We start from the raw sequence: 19258 nt of genomic DNA, 5'->3' as shown, positions 1-19258 counted from the left end.
GCAAAGTCATTTGTCCTTTTCCAGGCACAGCAGGCAGGGGCATGCTCTGAACCACCCCAGACATTGTTGCTGAAAGCTCAGTCTGTGTTATTTCTCCTCTCCCAAATTCTATCCCTTCTGAAACCTGTTACAGGGATATTATATTATCTGATGGGAGAAGCCCAAGCTAATAAGTTGGAAGGACATGTGTTCCCATCTCAGATCCGCCATTTACTAGCTATGTGCTTTGAGGCAAGCTAGTCAGGCTTTCTGAGCCTGTTTCCTCATTTGTAAAACTTCCCTGATTCTACCAGTCCTCTAGGACCCAGAGGTTAGTCAGTCAAGAAGGTGGCTGGAAAGCTTTCCAAGCAGTCCAAGGCACTGAGTTACAATACTTCAGGACTTCTGCTGGGAAGTACGGAGACCACAGAACCTCAGTATTTAGTGGAGAACAGCAACCTAAGCAGAAGTATCATAGGTACAAAAGAACAAGTCCTGAAGGACGTTGAAGGAGCTTCACAGAACTCAGAATCAAATAGACCTGGGCAGGTAAAGGACCAGGCCTCTGAGCAAAGAGAAGACCAAAGAGTTTTCTCCATATTGGCACATGGGGCACAGGGGAGGGGAGGAATATATAGGCACAGAATCTCTGTGAGGTCTGAACCTGTACTTCCAAACCACCAGAAGATGGTGACGATAATACAAAAATAGCTGTGTCTATATTCATCAAGCCCTCCCCAGTTTACAAAGTGTTTTTATTTTCTATAGGCCCAAAATAGCAAGAAGCAGATGGAATCCCCAGAGTGGTTTAGAGAGAGCTGAATAAAGAAACCCACTCTGGAGGTGTGGGTAGGTGGGGTGCAGCCTTCCTTGTCCTCTTCACGTCCCTTCACCCCCTCCCAATCTGCTGGGGATCGGGAAGGATTCATCTCCCTGGGCTGCAGCCCCTCTGTGGCCTCCCATGCACTCTGGCCAAGTGGCAGCATGTGATTTGAGGCAAGCTAGTCAGGCTAGTGGGGGTGTTAATAGGAGATCAGAGGGAGGGAGAGGAGAATAAGGTCAAGGTATCTGTTCCCTTGGAACCACATAAAGTCATCTGTGTTCCTCCACAAAAAAACTGAAAGATCCTTTCGGGACCACTGCCTTCGATGTCAAATTAACGCACTTCCTCTGGGCCCTTCTCACCCCTCTAAGTTTGAAGGGGTGACAGCTCTATTGCCACTGGCCCTGGATTCCTGAAGGATTCTTTGGGTTTCCCTCTACTCTGCCTTCATCTTTCTAATTAAGTCCTTTGCATATTAATGCTCCTTGCATTCCCTTGCTTGGAAGGAGCCTCCTCTTCTCGGTTGGGTCCCTAAAGAAAGACAGGGTGAGAGGGTGAAGCCTTTAGGAGCCAGCCTTTGTGGGAAGCTCTTTGCACCTCTCAAACCTAAAGGGACAGGAGAAAAGCAGTGACCGGGTCAGTCAGAGTGAACCGTGATGTGACAATTAGAGCAGAGGCTCTCGGTGAGACGGACAAAGGCAGAGCAGAAGCTCAGTTTTGCCATGGTGGAAGCAGACAGGTCACTCTGTGTGCCCAGAGTCATGGGAACACTCTGTGGGGTCAACCTCCTCTTCTGTCCTCTCCTCTCCTCTCCTCTCCTCTCCTCTCCTCTCCTCTCCCCTCCCCTCCACTTCCTGCCTGGACTCACTGAAGAAAGAACTCCCTGTGATGCCTTCTGCTCTGTGGGGAAATGCTAGGGAGGTGGATGGCCTCCCTCACTGCCTGTTAGCTCGTTGGATTGGGGAGGTTATGACTCAGGACAGGGACAGCCACTGGCTCTCAAGTCACCAGAGGAGGCACTGTGCTAAAACCTCATAAGTAGTTCAGTCCTATCTGCTCATGACCCTCTTTGTGCCCAAGATGAAAAAGCTTTCACTACCGACGTGGTGACCCCAGTAGTACAGGTTCTCCTTCCTGAACCCCATGAGGTGGGGTCATACCCTTGTCCCTATTTTGTGGCTGCAGTGAGGGTGAGGGAAATAACCCCAGTCAGTCCAGCTCTGTGTCGCAGGAAGGAGCAGGAGATTCCCGTTTTGGCCTCGGGTCCAAGCCACATTGTCCAATCCATCGTTGTCTGAAAGCCTGTGTTTGGGGGTTGATCTTCGGTTGGCTAGTGATCCCTTCTCAATCAGGAAGCATCTGCTAGAGAGGGAGGGGAGTCTCAGCCCACCCTTTCCTACCTCTCCAACCTCCAGTAGGATGTGGTGTGGTCAAAAGCTGGCTCAGCTCCAATTTCTTCAAGTTCAGTGTTTTTCCACCAAGGGAGCCTCTCATGCTAAATCAGTCACCCATTCAGATAGAAGAACCAGACCAGTTCCCAATTCCAGGGCTATTCCTTCTTGCTTATCATTGTTATTCTTGTCATCATTGTTGCTATCGTTGTTATTATTATCATTAACAATAGTATGGGCTCTAAAGTCCAACGGTCTGGGAAAAAAATAACCCAAGCTCCACTTCTTCACAGTTGTGAGGCTTGGGCAAAGTGCTTAATACATACTTCAGTTTCCCAGTAAGTGAAACGAGGACATTAAGCCTATCCACCTCAGGGCGTTATTGTGAGCACTGAGACCCACAGGTGCACTGCTTTGGGTTATAGCTGTCCCCTGCATCATAAGCACACAACAATATCCTTAACCTTACTTTATTACTTAAGCAATCCGTGCCAATGAATATCAACAAGACTGTGAAACAAAACAAAGGAAAAGAGGGTGGGGAGAGGAAAGATTCATTATAGCACTCAAGTAGAGAGACAGTTCTAAGAGACGCCAGGTGAACAGACGTTGTACATCAGTGGGGCATTTATGTCGGAGGGGATTTGGGCTGGGTCAATATGGAATAAATTGCAGATGCTGAGATTTTCTCCTTTTTCTTCTTTTTTAAGCAGAAATTAGAAGTGTGGGTATTATGGGCTGAATTGTGCTTCTCCAAAATTCACATGTGAAGTTTTAAACTTTGTATTAAACTCAGTGTGGCTGTGTGGGGACTGATAATGAAGATACAGAACAAGGTCACTGGGGAGGTCCTACTCCCATGTCACTGGTACCCTCCTACAAAGAGCAGGTGAGGACGCAGATGTACACAGAGGTGAGACCCTGTGGCGAGGAAGACCCTGAGAGAAGGCAGTCACCACCGGCCAAGGAGAGGGGTTCAGGAGATCATTGATCTCAGACTCCAGAATCCAGAGCTGAGGAAAATAAACAGCAGTCTATGGGACTCAGTCCATAATGCTTTGTCATGGCATCCTGAACCTTTACTCTGAACAGGTTACCGAGTAAATAGCAACTTTCCCCCAAACCCATAGCCCTTTTCCCCGCAAGAATGCTTCTCTACCAGTTCCTTATTCAAGTTCTCTGACTCCTGACGCAGTCACGTCACTCCACGGCTTCACTACTTGTTCAAGTCTGAGGTGAGCAGGCTCCACTTTAGGCGGCCACTCCCTACCCGGTCCTCCTCAGCTGTGACCTCCTGTGTCCACCCCAGCCCAGCCCAATTCAGCCAGTCACCAGCTGCCTTCTGGACAAGGACATAGATTCAGCAATTCAGATAACGTCCACACTGAAGCTCAAGACTGATAGCCCCTGACTGCTGGGACTGTCTTTCCCAGACTCAGACATGAGGGGCCCAGGTTTGGAGAGTGGGAAAGGCCCTGGAACCCTCTAACCCTGTTCCTTGGCTACTGGATGTGTGATCCAAAGTAGTGGCTTCATTCTTCAGTGTCATGTTGCTATTCTGTAAAGTAGGATTAATAATCATGCTGCTTCACAAGACTGCTACAAATCATTGAATTCATGTGAACGCATTTTGTAAACACTGATGTTTCCTATAAGGGCCAGGAAGACATCAATTCAGGAAAAGTACTGAATGCTTTTATTGTACCAGACCCTGTATAGGGTGTGCATACATCACAAGCATCTAAAAAAGCTAAATGTGCTATGGGTGGTGGCAGGCGGTCTTTGTCGAAGGAAGAGATGTACATTGACAGCAATGTGGGGACAAGGGTCGTACTATAGAGTGGCTCAGGCTGCTGCTAGAGCTCAGCCTCCTGACTCCATCCAGGAATCTGGAAGGTCTACGGGAGACATCATCTCTACATAGATAATAAAGACAGAAAACAAAAATGTGTCCAGTTAAGGAGACTTAAGTGGGCTGGAAGGACGTTTTCCATCAAGAGACAGAATTTAGAAGTATTTAAGTGTGAAAGAAGTAAGAGGTTGGCTTCTTGTAGAAGTTAGCCTTAAAACTGGGATTTGAAAGCAAGTTTTCTACCTGAAATTGGCCCTTGGGCACAAAGGTAGGAGAGTGGGGAGGAAGGCAGAGAACGAGGATGGCTGATAAAGGAGGCATCATGGTTGAGAGATGAGATCTCATCTCAGCCTGCTTTCTTGAATGTCTTTAGTTGTGGCTGCCTTGATGTCCTGAATATTCTCCAAATGCTTACCTTTCATGGTGATTTTGACTGTGGGCAAGAGCCAGAAGTTGCACAATTCTGCATCTGGTGAGCAAGGCACGTAAGGACACATCCTAATGTTTTTGCAAGCCTGCCTCTCAGTTGGATGGCGCTCAGCAGTGCCATTCATTATAATTTTGATCACACCTCATAAAGACACTCACAAAAGGGGTTTCCAGAAGTGCTTCAGAAAGAGGCAAGAATGATGGCATAAGTTTGTATAGAGCAAAGGGAGTATTTTGAGGGGGATTAATGGCAATGTGTCCTTTTTAGGTTTAAACACACACTGTATGTTTTGATCATAGCCCTTGTAGAGAATGCCTTTGAATAGAACAAGACTGGAGGTCTCCCAATGGGAGGTTTACATGCAAATATTAAGGGAGATAACTGGGAAGGGCCTGATTGAAAAAGGAAAATGGTAGGAGTGTTTTTTAAAAAAAAAAAAAATGTTTAGGAAACAGAAGTGAACCTAGCAGGACTTAGTAATTGTCTGGATGTGGACATGATGAAGAAGGAGTCAGAGGTGACTCTCTGGTTCCCTAACTTTGATGACTTGGCAACTCTGGCACTACTGACTCAATTAGAGAATAAAGGAGCATTCACAGGTGCAGCTTGAGAGAGATGCACGTGGTTTATACCACTGGTAATTGGAGGAGTGTGAAAGCAGCACAGCATGAGGCATGGAAGTTCAAAGCCAGTGAAGAGCTGAGTGGAAATAGGAATCTGGAGACTACACTTGGGTGTTAGAAGGCTCAGAGGTAATGAGACGGACCAGGTAAGGATGTAAAATTGCAACCATTTGGTGTGTTGAGGACAGAACCACACAGGAGCAACATTTCAAGTGGAATAAAGGCGGGGTGCTATCCTTGAAAGAACAAGGCAAAAGAAAAAAAAAGAGGATGTTACTAATGTATGTAAAGCCAAGACCAAAGAGTCAAGATCTTGGGCAATCAACATGCCACGCTGCAGTGGTGCCCAGAAAGATATGAACTGGCACGCATGCACTGGTTTTCCCACTTTGTGAGGCAGACTGGCCTATTCTCTATTCATTTCCTTTCAGCCTAAGATGTGAATAGGACAGGCAGTGGGGAAGCTCAGAAGGTTGGAAGCAAGGATAAAGAGGGACTGCTTGGTAGTTGTAAGTGTTGAAGGATCCAACGAATGTTGATCTTATTTTTTAAAAAACCATTGGGAAGACAGAGAAGAGTTAGAAAAGGAAGAGAGGAGAAATAAATAAGAAAAGTTAGGGTCACTGTGGGAGTAAGTTGCTTTAAATGTTAGCTATGAAGGGATCTGGAGGTCAGGTGGAAGCACTGACCTCCAACATAAGGAAAAATACATGATCTGAACTTGAAACACAAGTAATAAAAATGAATATGGACATAGACACATGGTGAAGGGTGGAACAGAGCTGTGTCACCACCTGCAGAAACAGTTTTCTAAGTGAGGTGGGAGATATGGTCATCTACTGAATGGAACAGGGTGCAGGATTAGGTGAAGAAGAGTGGTGAGGATTTGGACCAGACTTTAAGGAAAACAGGAGAAGGAGCTGACCATGGACAGTTGGAGTCCATGGCTGAGCCAAGAATGGAGATGACATGATGTGTTTTGAATGGTCTCTATGTGGGTGGTGATGATGCTGTGATTTTGGTAAATGAATGCAGTGTTACATCTCCAATACTCCATGCTGAAGTTCTGATCCTCAAGGTGGTGGTATCGGGAGGTGGGTACTTTCGGAGGTGACTGGGTCATGTGTAGGATAAGTGTCCTTAAAAAGAAGCCCCAGAGTGCTGGTTATGCCCTCCCACCCTGTGGGAACACAGCTAAAGAGTACCAGCTATGAGTCAGAAAGTGGAGCCTCACTAGACACAAAGTCTGCCAGTGTCTTGGTATCAGACTTCCCAGCCTCCAGGGCTGTAAGAAATGAATTCCTGCTATTTGTAAGCAACCCAGTCTAAGGTATTTTGTTATGTCAACCAGAACATTCTGAAACATGCGCTGTTGACACAGTGGTGTCCAAGTCCCATTTCAGTCCTCTCTCTGGCTGGCTGTGCCCGTGGACACAGATACATCCACACATGAAGCTTCACTGCGGGACCTATCTCTGATGACCATGTCTGGCTCCCTCTCTGTCTCTGTCCAGGAGCTGTACTCTCAGTCCTATGATGCTGTTGGGGTGATGTTTGCCTCCATTCCAGGGTTTGCAGACTTTTACTCTCAGACTGAAATGAACAACCAAGGAGTAGAATGTCTGCGCTTGCTGAATGAGATTATCGCTGACTTTGATGAGGTAAATCTCAGCCTTGGAAGGTGGCAGGGGCAAATGGGCCTCGTTGTTTTCTTGAATGTTGTGGTATTTATTGGAGGAGGAGGAATGACCTTCAATGGGTTTTGTGTTGTTGTCCTTACAGAATTATATGCTGTGTTATAAACACAGACTTTTACTACCTGATTTAATTAATTAGCACAATCACAACTGTTACCTGAGTTAACGGATGTTTTGATGAATAAATACAATGCAGAACAATTGAATTGAACCAGCTCACCGTACCTTTAATCCTGTCTTCCATACTAGGCTACAAACTCATGAACAAAGAAACCTCACTCTTACTTCTCTGTATCCTGTTCAGTCCCCAGGGCCTAGCACTGACCTTAGTACAAAACTAGTTATCAAATAACAACATGCAGACAGGCTACCGAAACCCAAAACATACTTAAAAAATAAAAACATCCCTATTAAAAATATCTGACTAAATGTTGAGATAGCAGGTTTTGTTTTATTTTAAACTCTGTGGCAACCCATCTCCCAAAAATGATCACAGGAATGTTTTTAAACTTTAATACACAAAGTAAATTTGATCACATTTTGTATCTCCATACACAAAACTGTGCAAGGAGTCCAGGAGTCTTTCAAAAGCGGAAGAGGGCAGTGACCCTGACAGTAGATATGGATGTTTTCAGAAGGAAGATGAAGGTTGGGCATTGGTCCTCGAGGCTGTTCTCTTTAGAACATGAGCACTAGACCAGTAGGAAGAGAATGAATTAAAAAGAAGAGAAGAAAAGGAAAGAGAAAGGACAAAAGGAGGAGAGGGGGAGGGACAGATGAGCAGGAGGAAGAAGGAAGAGGAAAGAGGAAAAAGTAGAGGAGAAGGGTCAAAGGAAGAGCAAAGAGGTGGGGAAGAATGCAGTCAACAGGAAGAACAAAAACATCCCTCAACTCGCCACCCTCGAGCACCCCAGCTTTCCCTGTGTGGCTCCTCAGTCACCAGACTTGTCTTCCCTCTCTGGCTCAGTACTGGCCTGCTAGCTGCTCCCTGAATGAGCTCACTTCAGTAATGACGCCACTCTTCCAGCTAATGTAGTTACCACAGGAACCTGCGATCTTCTAAAGTCTTTCTTGGCAGAGGAACGCTGAGTGAGGCACAGGGCTTACTCTCTAAGACTGTTGGCAGTAACCCAATGCCAGGGCTCCTCGCTGCACAACCCCTTCCTGCACATAGGGCTCAAAAAGCGTCTGTTCACACCCCAGTTCTCCATATAGGCAAGTGGTAGGGGATGATTATGCTCCCAGACACACTTAGACACAGAGTAGGTAAATTTGCTGCATGGATATTGAATGAAATAATGAAGTCAAACATATTTCAGAGGAGGACGCAACTTTTCTGAGGTCTAAAATGAGTCCTGGACCAACTATTTCTAAAGAGAAAAGGCAAACATAAGAGCCTGGTGCATGCTACCCAGGACCACATCAAGTCAGTATGCAGCCAGAAGGAAGCTGAGAAAATATAGCTACCCAGTGGCAGAGGGAGAGAGACAGGGAGCAGGAGGCATCCAAGGTCTCTGACTTAAACTGTGAGCAGCAGAAGCAGCAGAAGCAGCAGAAACCAAACCTGTTTGGTGGTATCTGAGAGTCAGTATCAGATACCAAAGGTTCTGAAAACTGTGGACCCTGAACACAAATTGGAAAATCTCAGTGAGGGCAGAAAAGTAGATCAAGTTGGCTCAAGAAACACAAATAATGAACATAACTGCCTCAGCCGTGACTCAAGCTACACACACACACACACACACACACACACTCTTCAATAGGAAAGCCCTCCTCACTCTCATTTTAGAGCTGATGTTAGAAGTCAGTTGCTCAGGACATCTTCCCAGATTCATCAAATTAGAACAAAATGGTCCAATTTCTAATCCTAAGCCCTGTATATTTCCATCATAAACTTTATTGAAAGTGAAGTAGGGCATGTATTTGTGATTTTTTTTCCATTTAAGTATCTGAACTCCTCACCTGCCTGTTAGCTGCCTGTACCTCATAGATTATCAAACATGTAGAAGCTCAATGAGTAGGATATATATGCACATATATTAGTTTCCTATTGCTGCTAATAAATTATCATAATTTTGTGAGGAAACAAACTGAAACTTATTATGTTACAATTTGGGATCTGAAGTTCACACTGGACCTCATGGGGCTAACCAAGATGTTAGCAGGCTGAGCTACTGCCCAGAGCTTCGGAGGAGAATGTACTTCTTACCTTTTGTGGCTTCTGGAGGCACCCACACACCTGAACTCCTCACGTGCTCCTCCATACATCACCACACTCTGATCTCTGCCCCCGTCATGATAGCACCTTCTCTGTTGCCCCTGTTTCACTTATAAGGATGTTTATGATTTGACTGGGCTCCAGCAAATGCAGGAAATGTCCACATCGCAAGATCCTTCACCTAACTGCATGAGCAGAGTATGTTTTGCTGTGTAAGATAACTTGCCCAGAGCTTCAAGGGACATCTCAGAGGGCTGCTCAGGGGCATCTTGTGCCTGCAAGGTCACTAAAGAAGAGACCAAGATTTCCCTTACTTAGCATTAAAACACAAACTGCAGGTAAAGATGGAGGAAATGCCAAGGATGGTGACCACTCTTGATTTAGTCATTCATCCTTCACTCATTGAAGACTCTGTCTGGGTAGTAAGTGGTAAACAAATCAGGCAGCAGTACCTGCCCCAGGAGTCTCATATTCCCACGGGGAAGAGGACAGTAAATAAACAAAAGTAGGGTAAAGTGTTAAACAGAAAATTAAAACAGGGAAGGAAGAGGAGAACGTGTATGTAAGAATGGGATGCCCAAGCCACTGTCTGAGGGAACAGCATTAAGAGACAGAACAGCACACACAAGTGTCCTGAGGCCAAAGCAACCCTGACTTTTTCTAAGACAAGCAATGTGGCTGGAATAGCAGGAGCAAAGGAGACAACAAGGGAGACAATGGGTGGTTTCAGAGGAGACTGTCTTGGGACCTGAGTAGTGCTAGAAACCAACAGAGGGTTTTGCACAAGGCCTGGGGATGTGGTCTAGCTCATCTGTGAGTGGCATCATCTGGCTGCTCTGCTGGGCAAGAGGAGGCCAGGGCAGGAGCAGGCCAGAGGTCACAATGGCCCAGCCACAAGCCAACAGTAGCTTAGATTCGGGGCCCCAGGAAGTGCAGAGGGATGCTAAGATTGACCATGTTGAAAAGAAAGCCACCAAGATTTGTTGATGGATTTGGGAACATTTTGTAGTGCTTCTTTAAGCTAATCAGATAGTCTTGTTTATTTCCATGATTCATGGAAGCACATCTTCTCCTTTAAGAATATCTCTGCTCTCATTTGTCTGGGCTCTTGGCACTTAGCAGGGGTTCGATAAATCCCTACTGGCCACTGAATGCACGACCTGCCCAGAGAAAAACAGCCACCTTGAGGATACTGCTCTATCCGAGTTAGATCTTTCTTCACTGTGAGTCAGGGGCCCATCTTCAGGAGCCTGGCCTGCTGGAAGGCTAAACTCCAGAACTAACACCGTTGCCTGGATCTGTTTCAGCTGCTGGGCGAAGACCGTTTTCAAGACATTGAAAAGATTAAGACCATTGGCAGTACCTATATGGCAGTGTCAGGCCTGTCACCAGAAAAACAGGTACAGGACTTAATGGACTCAGCCACACCTATGCCGAGGCCTTGCTATGACCATGTCCCTAAAGATGGCAAAGCCTCCTTCAGCAGGAGGAGTGGGAGACAATCTGGTAGAGTGGATTCTGATCCTCACATGAGGTACAGCTCTTGGGGGGGGCTTGTCCTCTGGATGAAATTAGGTTGCTTTGTAAGAAGCCTGTAAGCTTTGTTCTGAACCTCACTGTTCACTTGAACAGATATCAGAGAAAAAGGTGCCCCGATTATGATTTAGTCATGGGCAATACTAGCCTGCTTTCTTCTTCTAAAGTCATTCTGTAATAATAACTACAATAACAGCAACCAAAGGCACTGCCTCTTGGAGTGCTGACTGCATCCCAGACACTAATGATATGTGGGGACCCTAATGTGCACCTCCCAGGTTTAAGGGGTTAAGTGTCTGAGATGATATCCCACTGCTGAAACAAAGCCATGTATCTATGGGATCCTCCACAAGTGCTCAGTGCATGGGAGGCCAAGATATTGGGGAGACAGGGTGCCCACTAAGTTCTTCTCCTCCTCCTTGTGCTTTCGTTCCAACTAATACCCTAGAAGTGTCCGAAGAGTCACTATCTGAAAAGAAACCCATGCTGGTACCCTGAAGCAGGGGTCAGAAAACCAGTGCCCACACTATTTTTGTAAATAAAGTTTTATTGGCACACAGCCAGGCCCATTTTTTTTATTTCATCTTTTTCTCTTAAAGCCAAAATGGCAGCCCTGAGTAGTCACAACAATGGCCATGTGGTCTGCAAAACCTCACATGTTCTCCATCTGGCTTTTTACAAAACCTCTGCTCCACAGGCACACAGAGTTCTCTCTCACATATCATTTAACCCCCAAGAGGTAGAGAAACTGTGCCATGTCCTTTTACAGATTTGGACACTGTGCAGGGCACACAGGCTCGCTCTGCACTTTCCCAGGATTTTCCTGAGCAGAAGTTCATGAGAAACATCTCTTCATCGGAACCTCTGTGAGCACTTTCAAAGGGAATAGACTGTTCCTAGAGGGGGAAGGCTACACATACAAACCCCATAGTGCTCACACATACACACACACATGCACACACACATGCACACACACAGGAATTCCCGTGTCACCTTAGCAGACAAGTGCAGGTTGCAGGAAGGAACACAACAGCCCACACATACTACACTCTCCTGGGGATCCTCCTGTGATCCCTGCATCTAGGGCACTGAGGCTGAAGTATGCAGGCTCAAGTACATGGCAGTTGCCCTCTCAGGGATGCGCGGTGGGGTGAGGACAGGATGCCGCTGGTGTGCATGTGCTGTTGTGAGTCACAATGTATGAGGCCATCTCTCATGTTTAATGCAGCAGTGTGAAGACAAGTGGGAGCATCTGTGTGCCCTGGCAGACTTCTCTCTTGCCCTGGCCGAAAGCATACAGGAGATCAACAAGCACTCATTCAATAATTTTGAACTCCGGATCGGTGAGTAGCAGCTGGAAGTGAGGGCCCCACAAAGCTCCTCAGCCCCTCCTATGCCGTGGGCATCACACCTGGGAAGCTTTGTGCTGTGAAATGCATGAGGCTTCCTCTGGACGAGACCAGGCACAGTCAGCTCAGCCTCTCTGTGAGCAACCTCCCACTCGAGGTGCCAGAAGCAAGGGCAGGACTCTGACTTGTGTGCAGAAATACAAAGTCGCTCATCTTTGGCAAAGAATAGACAATGGTTAGCATCTCTTCCAACTTACTGATCTGGTATCCCATCCATGTAAGGTCCTGATTAGAGAGGTATCTTTTGTGGCTGTGACAAATGGCCTGACATGAACAGCTTACAGAAGGGAAGCTTCATTTCAGCTTAGGGTTTCAGAGATCTCAGTCTATGATGAGCTAGGACCCAGGCAGAAGCATCGTAACAGAAAAGCATGGTGGGGAAAGCTTTTTACTGCATGGGAGCCAGCAGGGAAGAGGTGAGAAGGGGCTGGGACTAGATGCAATCCCCTAAGTCACATATCTATGGGCCACCTCTTCCCCATATACACCTGCGTTTCCAGTACTTCCCAACAGTGCCATCAAATCACGAACATACTCAGTGGACTAACCCCCTGTTCAAGTTAGAGTTCTTGTAATGCGATTGACTTCTTAAAGCCTGACCTCTCAACAAATGAGTGTTTTCAGGCATAATCCACAACTCTGATCACTTCACTTTAACTTCCATGTTGCTTGATACTGATTGATGGTCGATGTTGCTGTCAGGGTCTTCTGGACAGTACCTTCGGATAAAAGCAGGAGTCTGCTCCCGCACATGTCATATACTACCCTGAGTCCCCCCAGACAGAGAGCCTCACACAGAGCAATGTCCCCCTCAGGTGTAGGGATCCTCTATAGGAAGTAGCAACCCAACAGTTACGCTTGCAATGGTGTAAGAATCCTTTATGATTTCATAATTTGCCAATTTCTTCTGCCTCTCTGCTAAGCTTCCAAAAGCCTAGTCTGAAAGACCCTGCTCAGTCCACACTCACATTTATAGATGCATAAACTCAGGCCCAGAAAAGGGATGAGCTAGCCTGACATCTCATGGCCCTAGTCACACCAGAGGTGGCTCCTCGTCAAGTTGAATGACATTCTATCAGCCCTGGCACAATTTAAAACAACTTTAAAACACCATCCCCACATTATGGATGTCCTTCCTGAACGACTTCCAAGAAGAACCAATACTGGACTCATCAGCTCTGAAGAACACCACGTGCCTTTGCTCTTTGAATAGCTCTGTTTTATGTCTTTGATCTGTGAACAGAATGTTCAGAGCTTATTCCCACATCTCCCATGAACCCTGCATGCCCCTTCTGAACTCATTAGCCACACAATGGAATGAAAAGAGAACTTCAACCAGAACAGAGAGGTATTCTATGTCAATTCAAAGGTGTTTCTGGGACCAAGGTCAGTCTTTCATTGCTGCCACATTCACTGCTGGCCCCACATTCACTGACATCAGAGGTCAGAAAAGTAATTTCCCAACTGGATTAAGCATCACAATTTGTGTTTCCCATCTGCTACCATCAGTTCTATGACTTTGGGCAGGACTCTCGAACCCTCTGAGTCTCCATTTCCTCATTTGTAAGCTGGATCTTACATCACCACCTCCTCCTCTCTCTACTTAATTCACAGACTGTGCCTGAGAATCAGTGGAATAATGGCTTTGCACGTTTTAAAGAGCAAGCTTTCATTGTGATTCTGTGTGTGTGTTCCTGCACATGTGTGCACCTGCATTTGTCTTGCCTCTTCATGGAAGGACTTTACCTAGATATCTGCATGACTCTACTATGATTCTCAAATCTCTTTTCAAAAAGCCTTTCCTAACTACCCTACTACAAACACCCCCCATCTTTCTGTGTCCTGCCCTGATGATGTTGCTTCTATTATTTGCTGACATTATATTGTCTATTTTATTACATTCTCTCTCAAAGAAAGTTAATTCTATGCAAGTCGGGCCTGTAACTCTTTTCTTTTTCCATCATAATCTATTAAAATGACAAAATTCTAAGGCTGTTATAGGAGCATACATGACCATTAACACATTTAGTGAAATGTTGTCATTTGTAGAAGAGACATCCTTAAAGGCATTTAATAACCAGGCATGATAGTACATGCCTGTAATGCCAGCACCTGAGAGGCTGAGGCAGGAGCATCACAAATTAGAGCCTCACTTGGGCAACTTAGAAGGATATAGTCTCGAAATAAAAGAAGAGCGAGGTATGTAGCTCAGTACAAAGGTCATGCATGGGTTTCATCCCTAGTACCACAAAAAAAAAATATTAATAAAAGCATTTACCAAATAAACTATAGGATTGGGAGGAATAAACGGTCTAAAGAGAAAGAGAAGTAGGGCTAAGGCACCAAGGTGGAAGTGACTGGCAGTGCAGGAGCTGAGAGGGCCTTATGCGGGGGTCGGTGAGAGAGCAGTGACTTAGGCTGGCAGTTGTGGCAGGAACCAGGCTGGAGAAGCCCTGGATGGGGATCCTGAGGAACATCAGCCTGCAGGTCCAAGTGGTCCCAGATGGCAGGGTCCTCCAACTAAAAGGTGGTAGAAATGAGTCTGGGCCCAAGACTGCACGCACACACCCTCCTACCCAAGCACACTGTATTGCAGGCAGTGGTTGCAGCTTCACTGAGGTCTCAGCTGAGGACAAGAGTAGCCAGGCTGCTGCTCCCAGAACAAAGCAAGCAGCAAGTTTTCATTGTTTCATTGGCACTGGTGAGAGCTCAGTGATTTCTGGCAAGGGACGTGATTCTGTAAGGCGATTCTTCATGTTAACAGACACCAGACACTGGGTGGACATGGCCTGCTCCTCCTAGAGGCTGCTGCATTCCTGTGCATCTGAAGCCATCCACCTGCACCAAACACCTCAGTGCTTAGTGGGCTACTAGTCAGTCCGCCTTTCTCTGGAAGGTTTGCATTACTCTCATAGCTGGTGTCATCTTACATAAATGTCCTAGCTGGAGGATGGGCTGTGTACAGGCAGGGATGGGGCAGGGAGGCCACTGAGGAAGCCATCACCATGGGCTGGGGGACAGATCCAAATAGGTTAAGTGACTGGCCTGGGTCAGACCCAGATCAGGTACAGAAGCAGAACCTGGGCCCACAGCCCACCTGCAGAGATTATGGAAGTGATGCGCACACTCCAGACACCTCACTTTCCCCCTGTTCCCCTCACCTCTTGTTCCTTTGTTCACCCGCAGGCATCAGCCACGGCTCCGTGGTGGCTGGTGTGATTGGCGCTAAGAAGCCACAGTATGATATCTGGGGCAAAACTGTGAACCTGGCCAGCCGAATGGACAGCACAGGGGTGAGTGGCCGGATCCAAGTCCCTGAGGAGACCTATCTCATCCTGAAGGACCAAGGCTTTGCCTTTGACTACCGTGGGGAGATCTATGTGAAGGGCATCAGTGAGCAGGAAGGAAAAATCAAAACATACTTTCTGCTGGGAAGAGTCCAACCCAACCCGTTCATCCTGCCCCCAAGAAGACTGCCCGGCCAGTACTCGTTGGCGGCTGTCGTCCTGGGCCTCGTCCAGTCCCTCAACAGGCAAAGGCAGAAACAGCTCCTCAATGAAAACAACAACACCGGGATCATCAAAGGCCATTACAACCGGCGGACGTTGCTGACACCTAGTGGGCCGGAGCCAGGGGCCCAAGCCGAAGGCACCGACAAACCTGATTTGCCATAAATGCGTTTTCTTTGTGTTTCTTTTTTTTGTATTTCTTTTATATACAAAATAAATATACTAATAAAAAGGTTTAATTTTTTTTACAACAAGGATGATTTCTTTGGTCTTTATATGCAGCAGATCAAGGGCACCATTGGAGGTCCTCTTCGATCACAAACATTTATTGATCACGTCCTGCATGCAAGACTCACTGGCAACCAGTGATAAATGGAAACTAGTTTTTAATTTTGAGAGGCTCACAACCAAGTGGAACAAAGAGATGTGTAAACAGACTGAACACTCTGAAACACTCTAATGACTGAGCATTTTCAAGCATTTGTAAGATGCTCAGCCAGGCATCAAGTTCTTTCCATAATGAGCTCGAATGACCCTCCCAGCTCCTAAGCATCCCCCCAGCCAGCACCTGTTGAGTGCCTGTATTAGGCCTGTGCTGTCCCATGCTCCAGATGAATTCTGTGAAAAGTCCTTTCCTCATAGAGTAACCTCCTTTTAGACAGAGACAGGTACAATAAAGAAAATTAAATTGTGCAGGAATTAGAGGGCATGGATTTAGCCTGAGTCACAAGGGAAGCCTTCTCTGGGAACACATATGTTGAAGACTAGCCCTAAATCATGTGGAAAAAGAAACCCATAGGACCGAAAAAAATTCTGAACAAAATATTCAAAAATATTCTGAACAAAAGGAGCAGCAAGTGCAAATATCTTGGGGTGGGGTCAACCCCAGTATGTTAGAGGGGCAAGTGGAATCAAGGATAGGTAAGCTATTGTAGGAAGGGAAGACTGAACTCTGCACACTTCACCCCAAGACTGAAGGGAAAGCTTCAGACAGATGAGAACACTCAAAAGTGTAAAGCACCTACACGAGATCACATGGTTACAGAACTGGTTTTAGAACTGCATTGATAAATAAAAGCTGACTGCTATAATAAATGATGCCCAAGCTTAGTGGCTAAAACCCAATAAAGCTTTATTCCCTGTTCATGTCCTTTTGGGCGTATAACAAGGGGCCTTCCCTGCAGTGGTTTTAGAACCCAGCCTCCTTCCACTGAGGCACTATAGTTCTCTCAGTCCTCTATATCCAACCAGCTGAAAACAAGAAAGAGGAAAGAGAGAGTCACTCACAAGCTCTTGGACACCATGACTGGGAGTTGCCTACGTTATTGTTCTGTCCCACCTCACTGCAAGGGAAGCTAGAAATAAGTTTTTCCTGTGTCTCTTTACTAAAAATAAATGAGCAGCAAGCATTGCCTCTGTCAAAAGAACTCATATTTGCCTACTCCCAAAGCCCATGTCTGTAAACACTAAGCCACTCTGGGGAGGGCTGTATTTCGAAGAACAAAGTTTAAGTCGAAGGAAGGAGTATGGAATCTCAGAATTTCTCTAAACTCTTGAATCTGAACTGCGGCCAATTTAAAAGAAACTTAGCTCCAAGTCATGAATCCTCACTAGATTTGCCTTCCACTAAATACCTATCTGAGGTGTGGCAGACGAGATCCCCAGGGAAGAAGTGGAAGTATCTTCCCTAGAAAGTGTAAAGTACAGAGAAGGAGTTGAGATCAGGGTGGACATTGGACTTCAAGGCTTTTGCTCTCGGGAACCATGTGCACATCAAAGAAATATATGATGCCCAAAGAGGAAGTCATTCAGAAGCCCCTACAAACTGTCAAGTTCTCCACCAAAGCCAGGGGCTGGCATAACTTTAACAGGCTCCTAGAATATCAGGTTAGAGAAATCCTGGGGTCAATTGAATCCAACCTACTGAGGATATTCAAACAAGATAGAGTTCAGCACAGACTGAGATTTGGAACCACAAAACAGAGACTGGCAGCTGAGGCAGGGCAGGTTGGCAGTTCAGCAAGCAATGCTAGAAAAGAATCTGGCTTCCATAGAGGCAGTCAGGCCACAGACTCACAGCAGCTAACAGAAAACTTGGGGTCAGTCATGCAAGGCTTGTACACCAAAGCATGGAGCCTATGTAAAACCCAAGGCTAGAATTGACAGAGACCCCTGTAACCAAGCAAGCCACAGTGAGCTGGGTCCAAACCAGTGACAGACTTTGTGTGTGGACCCCAAGCTGAGACTCAAGACAAAGTCTCTGGTCTACAAAGGAATCAGGCAGAAACTCAGGTAGGAAACATCAGGCCTTGGGCTGTTGCCAGTTTGGAGGTGGTAGTTGGGCTGCCACTGGAATGCTTCCTGACAACTGATGGTTGTGGTTTGGATCCAAATGTCCTGCAAAGGCCAGCTGATGGGCTCTTGGGTAGGGATCAGATCACGAGGAGGCTAAGTAAGCCATTGATGAGTTCACAGCATAATAGGCTAGTGAGAGGTAGGGTCTAGGAAGGAAGTGGGCATTGGGAGCATGGCCTTGGAGACTCTGGCTTTCTCCTCTCTGTTTCCTGGCTTCCATGAAGTGAGCAGCTTTTCTCTGCCAACCCCTTCCTCACTTTGATGTTTCTGCCTCACCAAAGGCCTAGATGCAACAGAGCCAGCTGACAATGGACTGAAACATCTGAAACCCTGAGCCAAAATAAACCCTTGCTCCTCTAAGCCAATTTTCTCGGGTATTTGGTCACAGCAATGAAAAAGCTCACACATTGAAACTTGAGGTACAACAGATGAGAGAGGTGGAGACCATCCTGGTTCTGGGAGGCACAGATTCAATCAAGGGTCCAATCAAATAGAGCAGCAAGGGGCAGATGGTGCTGAGAATCTCCATGAGATTGACAAGATCCCCCACCAAGGGGGCATCTGATTTGGCCCGAGGAGCTGAGTCTCTGGCCTCTAGTTCAGCCCAGTCATCAGCACAAGAGGAACTACAGGGGCAAAGGACATGAGCAAAGCATACAGAGCTGCCTGTACTTGAAAAGCTGAGAAACAAGCTTCATCTTTGGCCTTGTATGGTCTGGGGGAAGCAGAGAGCAGAGACCCTTCCTGAAGTAAGAAGTATCATTCTGCTTACTTACTCGTGTGATCCCTTCTCGCTGATGAAAACAACCTCAAAATGTCAAGTGGTTTCTAGGAAGCTGGTATAACTCAGAGAAACCAGCATGGCATAGTATTCCAGCCTGGGATGTCAGTCTCATCCTTTCTCTCTGAGTTCTGCCTGTGAGGCTTGAGATCTGACCTTAGAAATGTCAGGGAGGATCTCCTGCCGAGGGAGCAGAGCCCAAAGCTGTAAAATGAGATGAGAAATACAGAACAGGGTCTAGTTTAGTCTAACTGTGCTCAGGCCTCACAGAATGGCTTGCTCAAAAGTGCTGAATTCCTGGTTTAATCTTTGGGGGGGAATAACACAAGTGGCAGTGCCCCTGACGTTCTTCGGCCTCTGTACAGAATGCATTGTTCCATCAGATAAACACAGCGCAGCTGAACAGCTGATAAGGCGCCATGGCATTTGGACAAAGCCTGAGCTAGAGGAGCTGCTTAGGCCCAACCCCTCAAGCCAGGAGGGTCACCGTGAGCTCAGGGTGTCCACACCAGCATCAGCACTTGCTTCCTTCTGCAAGAACCATGTGAGCATAGCTGCTGTCCGCCAAACTAAGCATGTTGCCCTCTGCAGTGTGCAGATGGGGAAACTGAGGTATAAAGAGCTTGAGCTGCTAATCCAAGGTCTCACCGCTGGA

The 19258-nt window shown here is 46.5% G+C and overlaps 1 protein-coding gene across 1 annotated transcript in view; it reads left to right on the top strand.

The window, feature by feature from the left end:
* The window catches only part of Adcy8 (adenylate cyclase 8), a gene marked incomplete at its 5' end in the record, with an annotated part of 218698 nt that extends 203021 nt beyond the window's left edge, over nucleotides 1-15677 (top strand). The window contains 4 exons of the mRNA XM_019210479.2: nucleotides 6613-6759; nucleotides 10321-10413; nucleotides 11778-11892; nucleotides 15145-15677. Coding sequence (XP_019066024.1) covers nucleotides 6613-6759; nucleotides 10321-10413; nucleotides 11778-11892; nucleotides 15145-15632 — 843 coding nt within the window. The remainder of the gene's footprint in view (nucleotides 1-6612; nucleotides 6760-10320; nucleotides 10414-11777; nucleotides 11893-15144) is intronic.
* Nucleotides 15678-19258: the final 3581 nt, after the last annotated feature.

Source organism: Fukomys damarensis, unplaced genomic scaffold, assembly GCF_012274545.1.
Source record: "Fukomys damarensis isolate Sample0158 unplaced genomic scaffold, DMR_v1.0_HiC HiC_scaffold_5, whole genome shotgun sequence".
In the NCBI taxonomy this organism is placed as follows: domain Eukaryota; kingdom Metazoa; phylum Chordata; class Mammalia; order Rodentia; family Bathyergidae; genus Fukomys; species Fukomys damarensis.
This window is presented reverse-complemented; position numbering and strand designations above follow the sequence as displayed.